The 20,656-nt window shown below is 43.3% G+C and overlaps 1 protein-coding gene across 1 annotated transcript in view; it reads right to left on the bottom strand.

Annotated features, from left to right (window-relative positions):
- DPY19L4 (dpy-19 like 4) overlaps positions 1 to 7,878 on the bottom strand; it is a 29,335-nt gene extending 21,457 nt beyond the window's left edge. The window contains exons 1-5 of the mRNA XM_059836149.1: positions 7,740 to 7,878; positions 4,129 to 4,236; positions 3,017 to 3,141; positions 2,258 to 2,348; positions 400 to 521 (exon numbers count right to left, since the gene is read on the bottom strand). Of these exons, the coding sequence (XP_059692132.1) occupies positions 400 to 521; positions 2,258 to 2,348; positions 3,017 to 3,141; positions 4,129 to 4,236; positions 7,740 to 7,878 (585 nt within the window). The remainder of the gene's footprint in view (positions 1 to 399; positions 522 to 2,257; positions 2,349 to 3,016; positions 3,142 to 4,128; positions 4,237 to 7,739) is intronic.
- Positions 7,879 to 20,656: the final 12,778 nt, after the last annotated feature.

Below are 20,656 nucleotides of genomic sequence, written 5' to 3' on the forward strand. Positions count from 1 at the left end.
AAAGCCCAAGTAGGGCAGAAAGAGACAAAAGGTTTATCTACGGAAGTGTTTTCCCCTTTTATCTATACAGGAATGGGTAGAGACAGGTACCACTGTAACAGGCTTCTGTACTCTGAAGGAGCTAACTTTCCTGTTTTTAATGGATAGCACAGATACTCTCCACATTTTAAGTGGTTTGTAGAAGTAAAGAATAACAGCCAGAAAAGTTTAGTGCATATAAACCCCAAAATCCCATGCCAGAGACTGATCAGAATTGAGGAGAACCTGGACCTGGTAAGAGGCTTAGCTCAATTCATTCAACAAAAATTGCATGTATTTATTGTATACAGCATATAAAGTCTCATACACACACATACACAACCATAATAAAAGCACAAAAAGTAGGAGAAGTGCACATACTTCGCTACCAGATGCTTGATATAAAACACTAGCAATCAACTCTGGGTACAAAGTCATTTGCTGGACTGCATTTATCATCTTCAGTGATACTGTCTTGTTGTTGTGTGTCAACTCATAAACACCTATAGACAAAAAAATGTATTATTCTTGCAATCACTTACTATTGCTGTTCTTAAAAGAGGTGAAAGTGTACTCAAAGGCAGGGGGAAAACACATTTGATCATTAAAGCTACTGACTGATTCACCACTCCTAATTTTAAAGGAAGGAGAAATTTCTGAGCCAGATGCCATTGTACCCTACTGATTTAGCAACAAAGTTGTTATCATTTTTTGATCTAGTCTTTAAATAGAAGGCCCAAAACTAACCAGCTGAAGCGTAGTCTTTTCAGTAACATACTGATGCAGCCCTGGAACCAGCCACCTACAGATCACCTTCACAGGACAAAGATCTAACAGGTATGAGCAGGATGTATTAAACCTCTCTCCACAAAAAGGTCAGATATGATGGCCTCGTCACCCTTTTCAGCCTTGAGCTTCTGAGACTTCTAAGAATCACTCACTTAACACAATATGCCTTTGTATGGGATTGAGATGAAACTGAAGCTGGCATACTTGGAGGATACGTCATTCTGAGATATTATAATTTTAAAAAGTGACGTCATTACTTAGGACAATAGAGGGAAGAAGAAAAATAACCCGAATTAGAGAAAGAAAAAAAAAAGAACAAAAACCCCAACAACAATGCAACAGCCAACCAAGATTACTGTTTCCAGCTCTCAGCATATCTTGGTGTGTGGTCTGCAACTGGTTTTCTCCAGGCCAAACCAGGTCTTGCAGGACTTATAACTGGGTTCAGCACAGCTATGATAGACCTTTGAAAACTGTGTGCCCCCATAATACCTAGTAGACACATGAATCTTTCTGTTTGCAGAGGCAGCATGCCTGAATGAGGCAGTCCATCTATCCACAGCATGGGTAATCTCCCCAGAAATAATGAGGAACTGACTGTACCAAAGACCTGTTATATATTGCTGAAGAGCTACACATCAGCTGGGAAACTGTTCAACCAATAAAACTATACCTACAAAGTTTAACTGGCTATGGATGAGGTTTCACAAGGGGACTCAATTAGTTCAACAGCAAGACAGGGCTGTTCACTCCCTCTTCTCTCCTGGAGTTCTCGCCTTTTCCCCATGCTAGCCCAGGCAGCCTTCTGAATTCACTAAATGAGCACAAAAGTGTTCCACCTTCTTTTCATTGCTTTAGCTTTCTGCTGGTTTAGGGACCTGGGGTCAGTGAGCTCCAGAGCCAGTGCAGGATAAAGAGCAGGAGCGCAAAGGGAGGAGAGACCATTGCCACCCAGCTTCTTCTCCTTCCTATTGGTTCCTGTCCCCATTGCTCAATGCTCGACATCTATTCATCATAGCTGACAGGAGTAGAAACCTCCAGCAGGGACAAGATCAACTCTTGATAAAAACTGTTCCATCTTCTGACAAAGTATGGAAAACAGTCATTTCCATCCCCCATTCCCAAATTAAAGATCAATTATGCATATATGGCAAAAAATCCCCTATGTAGCACACGCAAACCTAATGATAACCTCCATATGGGACAATATGAGAGTACTATTAATCCTATTCCAGAGTATTGATTAAAGGCAATCCGCTGGAATACAGGATAGTTAAATACTGTTTTTTAAAAGGCACTGAAAAGCTAGGTCAGCATGCAGTTTTTAATTAATCTGACTGATATACCTATATAAGAGCATAAGATCAGTCTCCCTAGTCTGCAGGAGATTTTTACCGTCTCCAAAAGGAACGGGACTTTTCAAGGTTAATAAAACAAACAGGTTTTGTACCTCTTTCAAACGAAGGAGCCTTTAGCAGTTCTTTATAGAATGAGTAATAAATGGCGCTGTCACCCTGAAATGTAATTTCTCGTTCAAGTTCCTAGGAAAAAAAAAAAAAAATTTCACCTCCTGCAATCTCTTCCCATAGAAGACTATATATATTCAGATAGACTGGTTTTGTAATACAGCACATGGTTATGACTCCACTGTACATCTTCAAAGTATTCCACAAAACATTAATCTTCACAGCACCTCTGTCAAGTATATAACGCTCTCTATAACTTCGCAAACATGCTCAGAATCAGAGCAACTCAAATCCACATCATAAGTCAGCACAAGATCCACAAGATCCTTTCATAGTCACAAACCTAAATTTCATTCAACTTCCCATACTTCACTAAATAATACAGTCCTTAAAAAAAAAAAAAACAAACAAAATGAAACGCTCCTGTTGTTTAGCTTATGCAATCCCAGTATGCTTCAGTTTCTTCTCCAAATTTTAGAAAGGTATTTCAATGATAAAGGATGGCACGGAAAAACATATAAAATCATGACAAGACAAGACTACTATTAGTAAGAGAAACACTTTAAAAAAAAAAAAAAGACAAAGAAAAAAAGCAGAAAAAAAGAGAGACTGTATCAAAGACAGAGGACTGACTAGAACGACATGGGATTCTGCAAGCAAGTAGTTCCAACCTGACATGGATCAGCTTTGATTTCAAGGGCACAATTCAGCTTTTGTTTTAGTAGTTTAACTTTTTTCTTTACCTGCCTGCTGGAAAACCAGAATTTCCGTTCATGATATGTTGAGAGGTACACAGCATACATCATTCCACTAGTGACTGCCGCAAGACAGCCAAAGAAAAGTTTTGCAAAACGCTGAATTAACATATCTGAAAAGGGACAGATATTAACATATCTGAAAATAGTCCAGAGGACTGAGAAAAAAACAGTATACCCCAAATATGACTCATTTCTGAACAGCAGGTAAACTTACTGGCATCAGAATTATCATACCATCATCAGCACAGATACATCGAGAACTGGTTTGTTATTCCTGTCCTGCAGAGTTTTCTTTCCCAGTTGTTACCACTGCTTCACAGGACTCAGACAAAATACTCACACACTACACTGCAAATTTCTCTCCATTCTAGTAAGCTTCATTGTGAAAGGAATTCCAAGAAGGAAAACTGTCTTCCAAATAAACAAAGCGTACTCTAGATTTTACCTGAAACACCACAAACTTCTCAAAGACATTAACAGAAAGAGGTGGCAATACCACATCTAACATCAATACTGAGATATTCTATTCTTGGTTCTGTTTACAAATATAAGAGAAAGGAACTAATCTGAATTTTACCAAACCCATTCAATGGGTGTCTACTTCACCTGTAGCTCCCTCGAGTTAGTGTGAACTTTTAACATAAAAGTTTTTGGTAGCTTGGTAAGCACTTGCCTAAAATTACACCTGGTTTTAGTTCTGTTTCTTGAAAAGCTGTAAGGACTTTTTGTCTGTTCTTGTTTCAGTACTATTACTTCATGCCTTTCAGCTTCCCAACCGAAAGATCATTCCAGACACTATTAAAATATTTATTTGTACTCAAATAGTAACAACAGTAAGATTCTTAACCCCTCTGCCTCTCCCCCTTCCTCTCCCCCCTAACCTGAAACAATCCAGGACTACCATTTTATTCTGCAATACATAAAATGTTATTATTAAAGAATTCTAATGTGCATGCCTGTTTTTTCTTGAAACATTCAAGAACCTAATTCAAAATAAGTCTGTTATAAATTACTGTGCTACAAATATCTTCCCATAAAATGTAAAAGAATAATGAAAAAAAAAAAATCATAAGTTGGCTAAAAATTCTGTAGCTTACATTTTGGCGATCTTCCCAGCTTTGAGTTTTCTTTGTTTCTCTCCTCTGGAGCCATTTTGTCAGATTCTGTGCAGTTTTGCTTCTTTCTCTGTCGCAGGTCTGGTGCCCCTGAAGACATTTTTTTGAAGTTATTGCAACACAATACCTAAAAATCACGCTCTGAGAAATCCACACAGCAGCTGGCAACAGCCAGTTATTGCTACTAATTGAGTCTGTTTGTCAAATGTATTTCATATGCCTAACTAAAATAACAATATAACAATACAGAAATCAATTCCTATGTTATTCCTTAGGAAATCCAATAGTTTTCTCTTGAGGCCATACTCTGGGATTACTCAGAACCCAAACTGGAAGGTAACTGGTTTATTCCATGGCGAATGTATTACACAAATGAAGGAAAGCAGTAGTTTAGATAAGTTGATACAGACACTGGGAGAAATTAGTGCCAACTCCATTCTACTGTCATCCTGGTTTTACGTTGCTATAGTACAGTACTGTACTAGGCACATTACTATAATACAAAAATTGGGCTAGTCCATTATTTTTAAATTGAGCTGCCTGTTATTCATATGGTGAAAGCCTTTATAAAGTAAATATAATATCACTTTTTTCCTGCTTCCAGATCTAGTGGAACTAAACAGACCTACGAATTTTTAGTCTAACATATAATTAAAAAGCCCAGTCTGCTAGGCCACGTAGATCACATCACAAAACTGAGGGCTTCTTTGGCTTCTGTTAAGTTTTGTGTAAACAACAGCGGTTTGAAGCCCTGGCCCATTTATTTTGGAGTCTGAAAGGCAACACGGCTAATTCACAGAGTGCAAGTCTCCATACAAAAAGCCTCATTGCAAAAAAAAGTTGTTATAATTACTATATTAAAGACGACATCCATGTGTGATGAAAACGTTTAACTGTAACTCATGCTCCAGAATTTTTAGCTATCCAGTTTAATCTACTGTCCAACACTGCTTGAAATTTTATACTCACTGATTCCTTCTGGACTTAAACCACCTCTTCCATAAAGCCATTCAACTTCAAACTTGAAGTGTCAATCTTCACATCCCACAATAAAGCTTTTAATTACTCTGGTTGTATATTACCACAAGTCTAAATCGGTCTACTTTTACCTCCCAACTATTAGCTTTAAAAGTTAGAAACTAGAGATAGTAATATAAATAAACCTTTAAAGTGGTGTCTGCCTGTAGCAGGACACCTGTATTTGTGTTTTAACAGGATTTTCAAAGCAATTTATGAATTATTCTGAGCAAATCAAGATTCCAATAATAACATTTTTCATGGAATGAACAGAAAATGTCTACCTTCTTAGACAAGACAAGAATTGGAAAGATATTAAACAAAACAAGGTTTAGGGTGTTCAATATCACATTTATCATTATGTCAATCCAAAATGAAATATACACCAGTATCTCTTCCTGTCATGTATATTAAGTTAATCAGCAATGCAAACACCAAGTGCACTGCAATTAAAAACCACTTGTACCACACAAAACGAGGGGAAAAAAAATTAGATCACCAGAGTGGGCAGATAGGTGCTTGGAAAGACAACTGTCTGCCCTTGTCTTCCTAGTTATGACCAAAGCAACAGCAGTAAGAACACTGGAGGAAAAGGCATTTATTATGTTTTTCTGGCAGATAAGTGATCCACATTAGAAATGTAACACACTTACAAAATCTAGAGTTAGCAGCAGTAATAGAAAACTCCCAAAGAAAGAACAATTTAAAATTCTAATTCTGAAACAACTACATCTCTGTTGGCAAATGATCTTCACCTCATTTTTGAAGACTGCTCAAGAGATTCCCCCGCAAAGCAATAATAAAGACCCAAGCATGCTACTTCTGTTTCTCTTGCAGATGCCTCAAACAAGAAAAACGCTGTTTCCACCTCTATGAATCCTTTAAATGGGGTGAAATGAAAGTCAAACGAGGTGACAACTAAAAATAACCTAGGATTCTGAATTGATGACACAGCCTTTAGTACCTCTCTATCCAGCAAGCAATTTTTCATCCGAGATTGCTTTCTAGTTCTCTGTAAGTTCCCAGTATATTTTTTTCAACTCTTGTTCACACAACGTGCATTCCATTTATTTTTGTTATCTATTGGAGAAAAGCATAACTCATTGCTCCTGTGTGTGATTATATGAATACATTTTTCTTCTGCAAATTGAGCACCATCTGCAATGCTTGTCCTCTCATCTAAAGAAGGATAAAGTAGAACTGGGAAACGTTCAGAGATGGGCCACGAAGATGATCAAAGGTGTGCAATGGCTCCCATACAAGGAATGAGGAAGCAAGTTGAGGGTGCCTCAATCTGGAAAAGAAGACGACCAACAGAAACATGCCAGAGGTCTACAAGCTAGTGAAATGCACAAACAGGCTGAATAGAACAGTGATTCACCTTCTTTTCTAACACTGGAACAAGAAGTTATCAAACAAACCCAGTGAGTCAGGCTAAAAGGAACCAGTTCATCGCACATCACCTTCACGTAGGTCACTCCTACCCAAAGAATGTTCTGCAAACGAAGAGTTTACATAGATTCAAGGGAAGAAGAGTGCATTCATGGAGGACAAACAGCCGAAGACTACTAAATACACAGAAACCACATCCAGCTCAGAAAGTCCCCCAGCTGTGAACAGTTGGGAGGCTGGAATATGCCATAGGACAGTATTGCATACACTTATTTTGCTCTTGCATTTCTGTGGGTGCCTGCTTACAGTCATATTTCTGTTGATTTCCCCAAGAAAACTAAATGCCGTCTCCTAGTCCCCACAAAGCGGGTTAGCACAAAAGAGACCTGGAGAAAAATGATTGTATGGGAGGCTAAAAGTGAAATGGGAGAGGAGACAGACTAACACATACAAACGGGGAAACGGAAGGGATGCCAAAGAAAAAGCACACTCACAGAGGCATCCACAGAGCCGACGGATGCTGCCCCGGGGTGCAATGCCGGGTGAGGGAAGAGAAACAGACCCCAAGTTTCTGGGCTCCCATCCACCCAGCTTCCTCCCGCTTGGTGCTGCGAACGACGGGCCGCCCTGGGCGGGGAAGAGGAGGCCTCGCCAGCGGGGCCAGAGGGGGCCGCCGAGGAGGGATCGGTCTGGCCTGAGCCGGCACTGCCACCAGCCGCTGCAGCGGCGGGACCAGCACTGCCGGGGGAGGCCGACTCGCTCTCCTGCAGGCGAGTGCTCTGCCTTCGTACGTGCGTTGCTATCCCGGCGCGTACCCGACACAAAAGCGCGAGCCCCAGCCGCAGCCCCACTGCCGACCTGCGCCAGGGGAAGCGGCGGCGGCGGCGGCGGCGGCGGCGGCCCCGGCCCCGGCCCCGGCCCCCGGCCCCGGCCCCGGCCCCCGGCCCCGGCCCCCGGCCCCGGCACAGCACAGCAGGCGCCGGTCGGGGCCACACAGACCTCCCTCCCTCCCCGCCCGCCAGCTCCGCGGCCTGAGGCGGCGGCGGCCCCGCCGGGCCGGCCGCTGGGCGCGCGCCCCCTCACACGGTACCGCGGGACGGGACGGGGCAGCTCGCAGTCCCGCCCGCCCCGCCGGCGGCGGCGGAGGGGTATAAGGGTGACACACGCGCCGCCGCCCCCCTCACCTTCCTCCATCGCCAGCCTGAGGCCGCCGCCCGCCACCAGAGCCCCCCGCCGCTCTCCCCGGGGCGACACCACCCCACCCGCGCTCCTGCCGCCGTCGCCCGCCTCTCGTCGGCCCCGGGGGCGGGAGCACTCTCGCATAACACGGCGAGCGGAGCGCAGCGGCCCCTCACTTCCTGCCGCCCCGCCGTTGCTCCCGCCGTCGGGCGCCTTCTCCGGCGGAACTGTGGTGGCGGAGCGAGGGGGGAGGCCGGAGGGCAGCCGAGGCGTACCGAGGCGCAGGCGGCCGGCTGGCCCGCGCTTCCGGCGGGGTGGTGGGGAGAGGGTCGGTCCCTGCAGCCGGCGCCGGCCCGCTCGGGAGGCGTGGAGCTGCGGGCTCCTGTCAGCCCACCCCGCCTCGCAGCCTCCGAATTAACATCACACGGGCAGTGAGGTGCAGTTCCCTGCCGCCCCCGCCTACCAGCCCGGCTCCAGAGCCGGCGTGTCTCCGGGCCGGGCAATGCTGACCCGTCAGAGGGCCCCCCCCAGGCCGCGGGGCCCTAATCAGAGCATCTCCTGTGGGTGCTGCTTGCTCGGCACCCCACCTCCCTCTGCGAAGAGCCCCCCTCCGCGGGAGGGGAGGTCTCCCTCCTGGCGCGCCGCTCAGGCTGTAGCATCAGAGCTTCACCCTCCGTGCCCAGCGTAACCCTGCAGGTTTTTAGCTGCCAAATTCAGCTGCACAGCATTACCTGGAGAGTCCAGGCCGTGCACAAAACTCTGGGCCAGCCGCAAGGACCTGGTGAGAGAAGTGGTTGGTTGAGCTTTGACGTACGCCTGCTTTGGGCTCCGTTTTGCATCGTGAACTACCTGAGCACGGTACCAGCACCCCACGGTGACAAAGGCTGTACAAATGCAGGACAAAAGGATGCCCCCACCCCCAATGAAGTTACAGCCTGCTTTTGGGAAAATGGGCTGTGTTTGGATAGAGGAAGGCTGGTGAAAGAGCGAGCGTAAGGAAGAGATGAAACATCCTTAAGCAGTGGAATAGGTGGGCATCTCAGCATACCAGCCACCTGATGATTATCGTGGTTATTAGCACCCTGGCAAAAAAAGGATTTAGAGGGATGAGGCGATTTTGTGAATGTGAGCTGAGCATGCTTTCAAAGCATGAAGGATAGCATGGAAAAGTGTTTTCTGTAACTTAACAAAAGAGCTGGGGAAACCGGCATGTTCACTGATGAATGCAATTACAGATAGTAGCTAAGTTACGAGGACAGGACTGGTGACGAAGGATCTTTAAGATGAAGATATGTAGTTTATGCTTGAAATGACAACAGATGGGTGTCCAAGGAAGAGATGCAAAGAATGGGGTAATGTGGCTACAATGACATTCATCTCTACATAGTTTATTGTAGGAGCCCTTATGGGCTCCCCCAGTCAAGACCTTGCCATTTTGGGGAGTCTCTGAAGCACAGTGTTTGGTTGTACTAATCCACAAGTAGTGATGCTGCAAGAAAGAGCGTATTTCATCCCAAAGCAGTAGCAGCTTGGATTTTTGGTGGTGGAAGTCCCGAGTTCTGACCACAACAATAAACTGAGCTGATTATATACATGGAGCTGAGTGTGTTGCAGTATGACAATCCCCTGATTTTGCAGCTATGGCAACGTAAGGTACTTCTGTGCTGACGTGGGATGCCAGGCTAGGGCAAAGGCTGGCACCTTCCCTGACCACTGCCTGGGGAGGACCTCAGGAGGTCCCACTAAGAAGGAGTCTTGCTGATACAGATTGCATTTGCCACTGCAGACACCCTTGATTCTTGGGTTAGGATTATCAAAGACAGAAGTTCTCACCCTGCTGTGCCCCAAATCTGCTTGCAGATCTCTGTGGTGATCACCAGCTCAGGGCTGAGGGGCCTGCTTGGACCACGGAGGGAATTTGTGTTTTGGTGGCTGGCCACAGCCCTGGGGAGGACCTCCAAGTCTTGCCCAAACCTTCTGTGCAGAAAGAAGATCGATACAGCTAGTGCAGGACCCAACCCAGGGGGAAAGGTGCTCCCAAGCAGCATGTCTTCCAAGGAGCACCATGTTGCCTCCTTCCCAATGACTTGCTACAGCTCTAGGGGATGGACTGCGCACAGGCACGGGCTTGGGTTGGCAGGCAGCCATTCAACAGACCACAGCTGTACTACAGGCTAGCCTTCTGTGGGGGATTTACCACTGCTCATCATCAGATGGTCAGGGTGAGTTCTTTAATAGGTGGTGTATAAGGTCCCATGCATTAAAAGTATGCTGAGAAGCTCCAGAGTCTATAGGACCACGGTGTTGGGAGAGATAGTCTAGCAAAAGCTGGAGCGCTGGGGCAAGATCTGATGCTTAGCTAAATCGGCTTAGATTTTTCTGTCTTAGATCAGACTTCTAATGTCAAAGGTTGGGGATCTCTCTCTAATGATCCGGGGCATGTGTGTAGAGATGCACTGAGGTTCATTACCAGGGCGCAGACATCGTTCGCCATGTAAGTGCTCTGGACTAAATTCTGCCGCCATTTGAGGGAGTCTTGCCCTGAACATGAACTGTCAGATTAGGATCGTCACCTCTGTGAGCAGGGTGGTATTGACCAAATATTGAAAGATTGCTGAAGGCACTTGGACATTTACTAACTAATAGTTTAGAAATAACCAGAATGAAATAACTGAGAGGTGGCCAGGATCTGTGCTGTTTGCATCTCACTCTGTGTGTGTGTGTGTGTGTGTGTGGAGGGAGTTCCCCAGGCACGGTCTGCTGAGGGTCGCGCTGCCTGGGCTCGATTTTGGGTGGGGAGGCTGTGACCCCAGCAGCTCTTCGCAGCCAACCCTGTCCGCTGCAGCAGTGCGTTGCTGAGTAGAGCAGCTGGGCTTATTTAAACCTCTCAGAAGCAAACCGTTGGAGAAGCTGTCTAAGAGGTTTGTGGAAATCGCCCCTTGGGGACCGCATGTCTTCTGACATGCCTTCTGACATGCAGTCAGGCCAATGGCTGATCAACTGCTGGAAAACTGATTTGGTTACTTGTCTAGCAGCTGCAAGGAAAAACTAAACCAATTTGTGTGTCCTACTGGAGCGTAAAATGAGATTTATAAGTTTCCTGGATTTTTTAATAAAATCTAAAATACTTCTGCAATTGTTGATTTATTGGATAGTTAAAAGAGTTGCTTATGTTTTTAATGATCCATAAATTATCCATTGCATTTTTAATGTAATTGGGTTTGATCTGGTTTATTTTTTTCATAACTTGATTCTGTTGTAAGTTACCGGAATAAGCACAAATAATCATTGCAATCAAAACAATAATAATAATTTTAAATATTTGTACTCAGACCACCAATACATGGATGGAAATAAAAAAAATGACTGCTCAGTTATGCTCTAAATTTTGTTTTTCTTAAGTCTTCTTTGTACCTGCTGTTTCATACTGTACCTTGTTACGTTTCTTGTGCAACTCCAGTTTTCTACTGATGCTCCAGCATGTGGATCATTCTACACCTTGAATTCAGTAGAACTATAAATGCACATCAAGTTATTTACATGCACAAATGTACAGATAGCAGAGAAAGGAAAAATCCAGCCTGCTCACTTGGTTTTCATTTTTTTCCAAGGTCTTTTGTAGAAAAATTGCACATTTGAAGGTGGGAGAACCAAAAATCATCTTTCATGCAAGTTTCTTTCTCCCAGAATGAATATGCTGAAATGATTTTTAGAGTAATGTTGAAAATGTTATTACTGCTGCACTTCAATCTTCCAAAATGTTTTATGTAACTAATATTATATGAAAGTTATTTCATTTGGCAGCTTATAATGTGCCTTAAACATTGTGCTGTAATACATTACAATGAATAAATACAGGGATGTTGTGTTCTTTTTCCAAGCGTTCTCCGTAGAAACATGCATCATGTATCTCCATGATGGCATTCATTCTCTATTTACATATTATTTCTAAGCCCTACAGACATAACTTTCCTTTTTGTTTACAAGTCCATGATACTGATGCTTTCTAGTTTAACAATCTTTTTTTCTCTCTTTTAGAGATCTCAGGAGGCAAACAGACACAGATGTGCCATAGTAGAAAGCATTAATACTGGGCATATTTGTCATTACTCAAAAGTAAAGAATGTGTACTTGTTTATTTTGTAAACAAACCAAGTTATATTTTTTGTATGTTAAAGATCCCATGCCTGAAAATTTTTGTAAAGTTCAGCTTCAGTAATCAGGTAACGACTGCGGATATTTCACCCAATCTCCTAATTTCAGCCGTTTGTGGGGTTAATTTTCTGGCTTCTGACTTATGTTTCTGGATTATCGGTATCCCAAGGTTTTGCTTATTTTAATTATTTCAGACCCTTCCCTCCCCAAATCTGTGTATGTTCTACCAGGATGTAAAAAATATTGCCTACATAAGTGTTTGTGGGACCAAAGTTCTGCACTATGCTCTCCCACCTGATACGGGGAATGCAAGGAAATAAGTGAGGGGATGCTGGGGGATAATGACATTATGGAAGCATTACTTAAAACTGGACTTAAGAAGTCAGAAAATTAAACTACATAAACTGTATAGAACCATATAGAACCTTTGGGATTTTTCCACCTATTTAATTCTCTTCCTACTGTATTTCAGCACAACTTCCAGTGCTTTTGATCGCTTCAGCTCCTGCCTGCCTTGCCCAGGATATAAGTGAGTCAGGTTCTATTGTCACCTGCTTCATTGTAAAACTAAGTTAATATCCATTAAATCAATGGAGCTGATTTAGATTTGTGCACTGAAACTGAGTTGGGGACATGGAAAATGCTTTGGCTCTGTTCTCTCTTTGCGTCAATCCTCCGCTGGTAAATCTGTTTTGATTTTTGCTGGGGCCTTTGTAATTTTTTTATCCCTTTTAGCAGCTCCCCCCAAAACAGAAGACACTGCTGATGTGATTACTATGACCACCTTCCTCTTCTGTCTTCTACCCTGTGTCCTGTAATTACCATGTCTTCAATGATACATTTTCCAATACTGTCCCTGAAGCAGCATGAGAACCTGTATGTTCTTTTTCTTTACTTCTTCCCATCACTCCTGATGCTTCCCTGTAATCTAGAACTAACTCATAAATCAGCATGTGTTTAGATTTGCGTGATGCTGTACAGCCTCTCATCTTGTCCACTTTCTCTTCTACTTCCCTCTAACAGTCCCATCATCTTCCCCTTCCCTTTTTTGTACCACCTTAAATAGTTCCTCACCCCTCTTTGTGTTTTCACCTTCCAAAAATGCATTGATCCTTATCACAGTTGCCTTTATCTGATCTGTAATTTTCTATATTAGTTTCTCGCTTTTCAACTTTCTTCATAAGACCATGCCATGTCAGCTGGCTAATTGCTATATTGCTCCTCCAGCACAAGTGCCTGCAGAGCACTATATCGGTAATAAAGTCATGGTAAAAAGACTACAGGAGAAAAAACTTGCTATCTATTTCTTTGTTTGTTTGTTTAAACACACACCCCCACCCTTAGTGAAGTGACTCGCTTTCTGTACCATTTCCCTCTTTCTACTCTTGCTCTAGTTCTTGTTTGTGCTGTAGATTAAGTTCCCCAGGGCAGGAGCCTGACCCTTGTATTTGTAAAACATGCAGTGTATTATGTGCGCGACCAGAAATAGCTGTAAGGGAGCGTAACTGGCCGATAGCAGCTTTGCCCTCTACTTGGCCTCTGCTCTGCAAGGAGGCCCAGTGCTCTGCCATTGCCTCTGTTCTTTCCTGCACTCCTTTCTTCTCCCTGAGCTGTCTCTTTGACTTTTATCCAAGGATAAAGCCCTTTGAGGTGGATGACTCACAGCTCACCACTTCCTTTGACTCACACTTTGCCACCTAGGACATCGGTCAGCTCTTACTAAACCACAATTTGTTTCATTATTGCTTATGACGACATTCCTTGCAGCTCATGTCTCTGATTTCACTATCACTTCTGCCGGGTCAGGGCTGTGTTTGTTTTTCTATGGTTGGTCAAAGCTGCATTTTCCCCCTGTCTCCCTCCCCTTGGGCTTGATGACCTTTCATTTTTTAACCATGTCCTGCAGATTTCAGAGTCTGGAGGCTCTCTTGTTTTTGGAGCCCGGCTGTTGGGGCTGTATTTCTGAGGAAGAAGGTGTTGCTTCCTGCCACAGCCTGCCCTGCCAACATGGAAAGGCAGCCTGGCCCCTCACCTCCCCTTGCAGCATCATCACCGTTCATCAGCTGCTTGGCTGCGAGCAGCGCAGCCTCCCTGGCTCCCGGTGGCGTCCCTGGTGACGCTTGTGCAATGACAGTGCAGTTGGTGGCATTGCACAGGTGCTGATGATGAGGGCTTAGCAAACACCTCAGCTGTTAGAGTGCAGCACAAGCGCTAGAATCCAGGTCACTTCCCAGGCACCGTGTTGTCCCTGCAGGGCAGGGCTAGCATGACTGGAAGTCACTGAAGCCCCGTCCCTGGCACTGACATCAGCAGGAATGACTGATCACATCCAGGAAATTGCTCTTGGAGTATCATGCTGGCCTTTCTTTATATAAGTACTTTTCAGAGAAGTGGTGCAATGCCATCTTTAATGTATTTATGCCTTAGTGTCTTACTAAATGCACTAGTCGGACACATCTCCCCTTCCCAACAGAGTGACTCCCACCCTCAGCCCCATGTTCTTGTCCGTCCATGTTACTGCTGGCAGAAGGAAGGGCAATATCTCTGCTTTTGATAGGTTTCCAACTTTAAGCAGGAAGGAGTTTGGCCTTATGCTTGAAGATTATAAATCAGGAATACAACTCATAGCCCTAACACTAAGCAGACACTAGATCCCTCCTCAAGGGATCTGTGTCCAGTGTTATTAAAACGTCTTGGACTCAAGCAGCTCTCTGCAGCTGATGCTGCTTTTCAGTGGAGTGAGTAGAAACAGACTCCAACATAGGCAAAGCACGCTCCAACCAGGCAGATTAGCTATTACCAAGCTACCGAACTGTTTGTTGTCTGCTAGGACTTCCTAGACAGCAGGAAAAGAAGTGGATGGGACTATACATTGCTCTTAATGTAGGGTGCAACTTCAATCTGACGTGCGGATTCTCGACTCCCAGGCAGCTCTGAAAATCCCAGCGGCAATTTTCTGACAAGCAAACGTAAGCCAGGCAGTTTGTTACAGAGGGATGTGATTTCTTTAGGAAGGGAAGTTCTGTTCCCTGAGCTTTTCTTGACTCACAGTTGGCATTGCTGGGCTTTGACTTCATTCCCAGAACTGATGCTCCCCAAGCCTGGAGTTGTCTGAATTAAACTGCCGTGTTTGAAATTATTACTTTTACTGGCACCTACATCAGTCCATATAACTGCTTTTATGAGACATGGGGCATTATGAAAAACACATGGAACAAATAGACATAACATGTAAGCAGAACATGCATCACTATGTAATTATGCATAACTATACAGTTACATAAATGCTTTTCTTGGGGAATCACCAGTGACGGCAGCAAGCTTTGCCTATCGTGTTTGGGCTAGTTAAAGCACTGATTCATCATACTTTGAATACTTTGTTTCCTGCTTGTTCTACAGTATATGGATTACTGCCTGCAATTTCAATAGTAATTAATGACGATGAGAGATTGATCCAGTAATAAAACTGGGTCGTCTGAAGAAGAGGAATGATTTTCCCCATGTGTCAAAGCTCACAACGTTACTAGAATATCACTAGCTTGTTTGCAGATCGACTCTTCCTCTTCCTGACAGATGCATTTCTATCAGCTGGCGTAACAAAACTAAGCATATGAGCCATGATTTTTCTCTTTTGTTCCTCCTCCATCTGAAGTCTCCCCATCCTTCTATTTATGCCACTCACTTTGGACTCATTTTTGCAGTTGTGTATTTCTTCTTGAACTGTCCTACCATCCAATACGCATCAAATTCGTCAAGCCTTGGGTGCAGAAAGCAGCACAGCTGCATTGCTACAATGCTTGCTGCACTCAAATTTGTGCTCTGCTTCCAGCGAAAGTCATTGTACCACTTCTGGTACTCCTGATAGCTTGTTTAGCTTATTCAGCTAGCTCTGGATGAAATCTTATTGCATAAAATGAATGTGCCTAGATGGAGACGGGAGCAAAAGGGAGCAACGCCATGAGAGAGAGGAGCTGGTTAGGCAGGGATCTCAGCTTGTTGCATTCAAATGGAAACTCTGGAGGAGATGCCCACACTGATTTTTTAAAGCACAGTGTGATCCACAGAGGAAAGGCACTATATTAGTGCAAGATATTTATTATTAGTGGTATTATTACCAGTGTTATAGTGGCTGTTACTGTAATACCTTATTGCAATGCTTACACAAGAAGCAAATATACATTGGCAGGTGGAGGGAGGGAAGGAAACCTATGGGTTTGCTTCAAGCAAAAAGTGGCTAAACTTGACATTTGATCTGAATACAGTCATCTCAAAACAAAAGCAGATTCTTTGCTTCCTCGTAAATCTTTCTGGGCATTTTTGAGTTGACGATGCAAGTGCTTTCTGCACAGGTAAAACAGACAGCCTGGATGGTAGGTGGATGAGAGATCTATCATTAATGAGTAATTTATGAAGAGATTCATTTACGGACAGTTCAGATGAGCAAACATTCAACATGTTGGTGCATATTGCTAGTGAAAGTGCCAAATGGTTATATCGTTTCTGTGATGGGAGAATCTGGGGAAACCAGGCTTTGTGGTTGAGCTTAGTTGGCTGTGCTACAGCCAACTGTGTACTACCCTGTGTACATCATGTTAGAGTCATTTGTTAAATATCCTCCCAGTTTTACGTAACTCTGACCTTACAGGTGAAGAGTTTGGTCCTGCCCTAGGAATTGCAAAGAGAATGATGTTTGTTGATGGAGGCAGATAATACGTTCCTCTTCAGTGAGTCGGGATGTCAACAGAACAACTTGGACAGGAATTGACAGGAAATTCAGATTTAGTCCTTGAACTCGTCATTTTTGGCAGAGATGTGAAGGAACAAAGCACAAAGAGACAGAGGGGGAAACCTGGATTCCCTCCCAGAGAGAAAGTTTACTTGAATTGCTTGGTCATGGACTAGCTCGTTTCATTCACAGAAAACATTACGGATGGTCTCTAGAGAGACCACGGTATCCATTCTGTTGACATCAGGGACCCTGAGAAGCAGAAATCATGTAACCCTTCCCTGGAATATACTTCAGGAGGGTATAATTAATTGCTGTAAGTGCCCAATGTGGCTTCACTGAATTCAAATAGTCCCACAAATATCACTGAAACTTCTCTGGTGAGTTTTGTAAACAGGATTTGACTATAAATTAAAACCAAACGTAGATGGTGAGTATTCAAAATGTCAGTTAATTTTATCCTGAAACAATTTCTTAGATGCTAGAGTTTGAATTTTCATTAGTTCAAAGAATGGACTTTTTTTTTTGGTTCATGTCTTCCAGATGTGCAGGGTTGCAAATCAATAGCCAGTCCCCTGCAATAAATTTTCATTTAGACACTTTATGGCCAGGGCAAAGAGTATGTATATAAATGGGGAGAAAACTGATAGACTGCTAGAAAACGAGTATGCCTGCCTTTCCTTAGAAAGGTTAATGGAAGTATTGGCCTGCGGGTATTACATTTGCTTGTGGAGTTTTCTTCCCTCCTCCTCCTCACCCCTGTTTTTGCAGTTGGCATTTGGAGAAGTATCGAACTAAATCCAAGCTAATGTGTATGTCACATAACTCTGCTGAACTGAATGGAGGGACAAGAGGCTGATGGGATCAGTCCTGGGAGATTCTGGCTGCCATTTGTGCCTGCAGTAGGGAGCAGTGGAGGGAGTTCAGGGACTTATGAGAGCAGAGTCTAAATTAAGGCAGGCTCTGGCATGCGCAGTGGCAGGGAAATGCAATTTGATAGAGACATTGGAGCTCCGAGGTGAGCAAATGCCACCTACACCGCTCCCAGGAGGCTCCTGTTTCTTGGAAATGTTATGGCAACATGTTGCAACCTAGAAATTAGTTGTACTTTTCAGTTTGCTTTGTCATTTTGATCAGTAGCTTTTACTCTGTAACAAAAACATACTAGTATGTGGTAATGTAATCATATTAATATGAACACGCGTTTTCAATGACTTGAAAGAAGTGGGCAGCATTCTGGCGCGCACCCTTGCAGTTTCCAGGCTTGATTGCAGTGAGCAGTTCTTACCCTAAATACTGAATTTCCATCATTACAAAGAAAGGATTCTCAGTAAATACAAAATTGTTAAGTGCACCAATAATATGTAGCATTTTTCCATTGGATTAGACATACAGAAATTGTCAGGACTCATAACTTGCTGGCCAGGTTCAAAGGTAAATAAGCCAAGAAAGCAAATTCAGATACATTAAAAAAAAAAAAAATCCTACTTCTACAGCACTGACCAATGAATATTTCTCACCCTGTGAAATGTTCAGTGATGAGGTGGATATTTTCCTTCAATGGACCCTGCTGAACAGACACGCATCGGAAGGCTTATTTATAGCTCACATGTACATAAGATGCTGTTCTCCTGTTTGCCAGCGCTCTGCTGCTCTCATTTGACCTCATCCCTAGAAGGCTGAAACTTTATTACTGTAATGAATCTTTGTTTCTCCTTCCCTGCACCTGGGGGATTTAAACGTGCTTGTGCCAGCACGCCATCTCCTTGCTTGGCAGTATATAATCTAGGATACATGCAAGTTGATTTCATATGGGAATTAGAGAGGATGGAAGAGATTTGTCACAAGACATTTGTGACCCTTGTTACATCAGCCTTTGGGAACACAGTATATCAGCCAAGATAAAGACTTGCCCCATGAAATAGGTCATTAGCACTGATAAACAAGGCTTCAAGAAAGAAGGAGTTGAGGGTCAAGGTAGTAGTCTGAAATACTGAAGTCATTTGGGATGTTGAATTAATGTGTTTACCCACAAACAAGTTCAGGGTGGAGAAGGACAGGGCAGCCTTTCTTACCTAGCAAATGCCATGCACCGTCTGATGCCAACCTTTGTGGGAGAACTTTGACCTTCGTTGAATCCTCATTAGCCCTCAAATTGCCACTTAATTTGTATTAAGCTGATCAGTGCAGAATTCAGCCAGTCTTGTGCTCTTTTCTGTTTATTCCCAATAGCAGCGGCCTTCAATTTGTTAATGATTTATTGATTTAATGACTCTTGTCAGATCTGATTCAATGCCCCGTGGCAGTGATCACAAAACGTGTTTCCCGTGGAAGCTCTGCTCTCTGAAGGGGAGTGAACCCCTTCACTTTTACACTGCTCTGTAAATGTGGGCCACTTAAGGTGAGACACAAATGAGTATTTCTGCCCCATTTTTAGAGCTTGGATTAAATGCTTTGCATGCTCCCAGTGGAATCAGATTTCTTCTTTGGTTGTTATGGTTCCTCCTTTTCCTCCCCGGATGTGTAATCCTGGGAAAAGGGGCTGGATTCCTCTCCCCTATGTTGAGCCATCTGAATGCCTGGCATGCCGCTCCAGCTCATCATCCCAGCTCCAGCTGAGGGAAATGGACAGAGAGAGACATCTCCTGGGGGCCACTCATCCCATCCTGAGAGAGCTGGCTAGGAGAGGTGTGAGGAATCACACCTGGCAAGTGCCGGTTGCTGGAGTTGGGATTATTGCCGTAGCCACGCTGAGAGCTGGAGGCGCATGAGATGAATTGTGCCCGAGCAGCAAACCTGTGGGGCTTAGAGAGAAAGAGCTTAGCACCAAGAAGCACAGATTGAAGGTAATGGATGACCAGAGGAAAAAAAGGAGATTTTACACTGTGGATCATCTAGTATGTCATTAATAAAAAAAGTCCACAAAACTTCTACTAACATCTTCTCAGTAGTTTATTTTTAAGATATTAATTGTGTTTTATTACAATATATTTTAAAATTTAATATATAATATAAATAAATGTAAATTTGTAAAATTTTTCTGTAATTTTTCTTTTCTTCAAGCTAATATTTATTTCATTTGAAACCCTTCTTTCATTTTTTTCCAGAAAACCTCTTTTTTTTGTATTTTCAATTAAAATAGGTAAATCACAACTTTACCAACAAGCCCCATAAAAACCTCCCAGGAAAGCTAACAGATAAATCTGTGTGACTCCCTTTGCATCTCAAAAGTTTTCAGCAACCAGAGGCCAATACTTCCACCTCCACCTGTAGCACCCTTCATGCATTATTAACTCTCGTCCTTTTCAAAACACGTCACTATGCCCATTTGCTGTATGTAAATACAGAGTTTGATATTTATTTACGCCACATAGTACGCAGAGTTAAAGAGCTTTTAAAGCGCATGTATATTAAACGTAGTTTCTCAGAAAATTACTTAGTTTATGTTTTAAAATCTGGACCAAACCTACAGCGTAGATTGTCTGTCACAATCCTTATTTGCTATGTGACCTCAGAGTTTATTTACTTGTGCAACACAATAAATGACATACACAAATCAGTCTTTGCAGTGGTTCTGCTTCTCATGACTTCTAAAGCTTTATATTTGTTTTATGTTTTGCTTTTAACTCACATTCCAGAAGTCACATGCCTGGGGAAGAATCTCAGTTATCTTTCTGGTTTGCTTTGGTTTCTTTTAAAAAAAGCAAATTCCCAACTTTCATGATTAGATAGAAACTTGGAAGGACTCAAAAACATGAAGGCAAATGTATCCCCAATATATTACTCTCATGACTTCTGAGTTAATCTCCTGATGTGAGGTTTGTTAGTGCATGGGAGGCTCCATGCTATGCTTTAGCTTATGAAACCCATACTGCCGCATGAGTAAGCAAAGAAACAACAATCACAGTCAGGATTTGGGGAGGAGGTGTCAGGTTGCTTTCTATGAAGGCTGCGAGGTTGTTTTAACTGGGGAAAAGGGAAAGGATACAGAAGTCAAGAAGCAGAACTGATGAAGAAAATAGGGGTTGGAACAAGGCTCCT

The sequence above is a fragment of the Gavia stellata genome, chromosome 3 (assembly GCF_030936135.1).
Source record: "Gavia stellata isolate bGavSte3 chromosome 3, bGavSte3.hap2, whole genome shotgun sequence".
Classification (NCBI taxonomy): domain Eukaryota; kingdom Metazoa; phylum Chordata; class Aves; order Gaviiformes; family Gaviidae; genus Gavia; species Gavia stellata.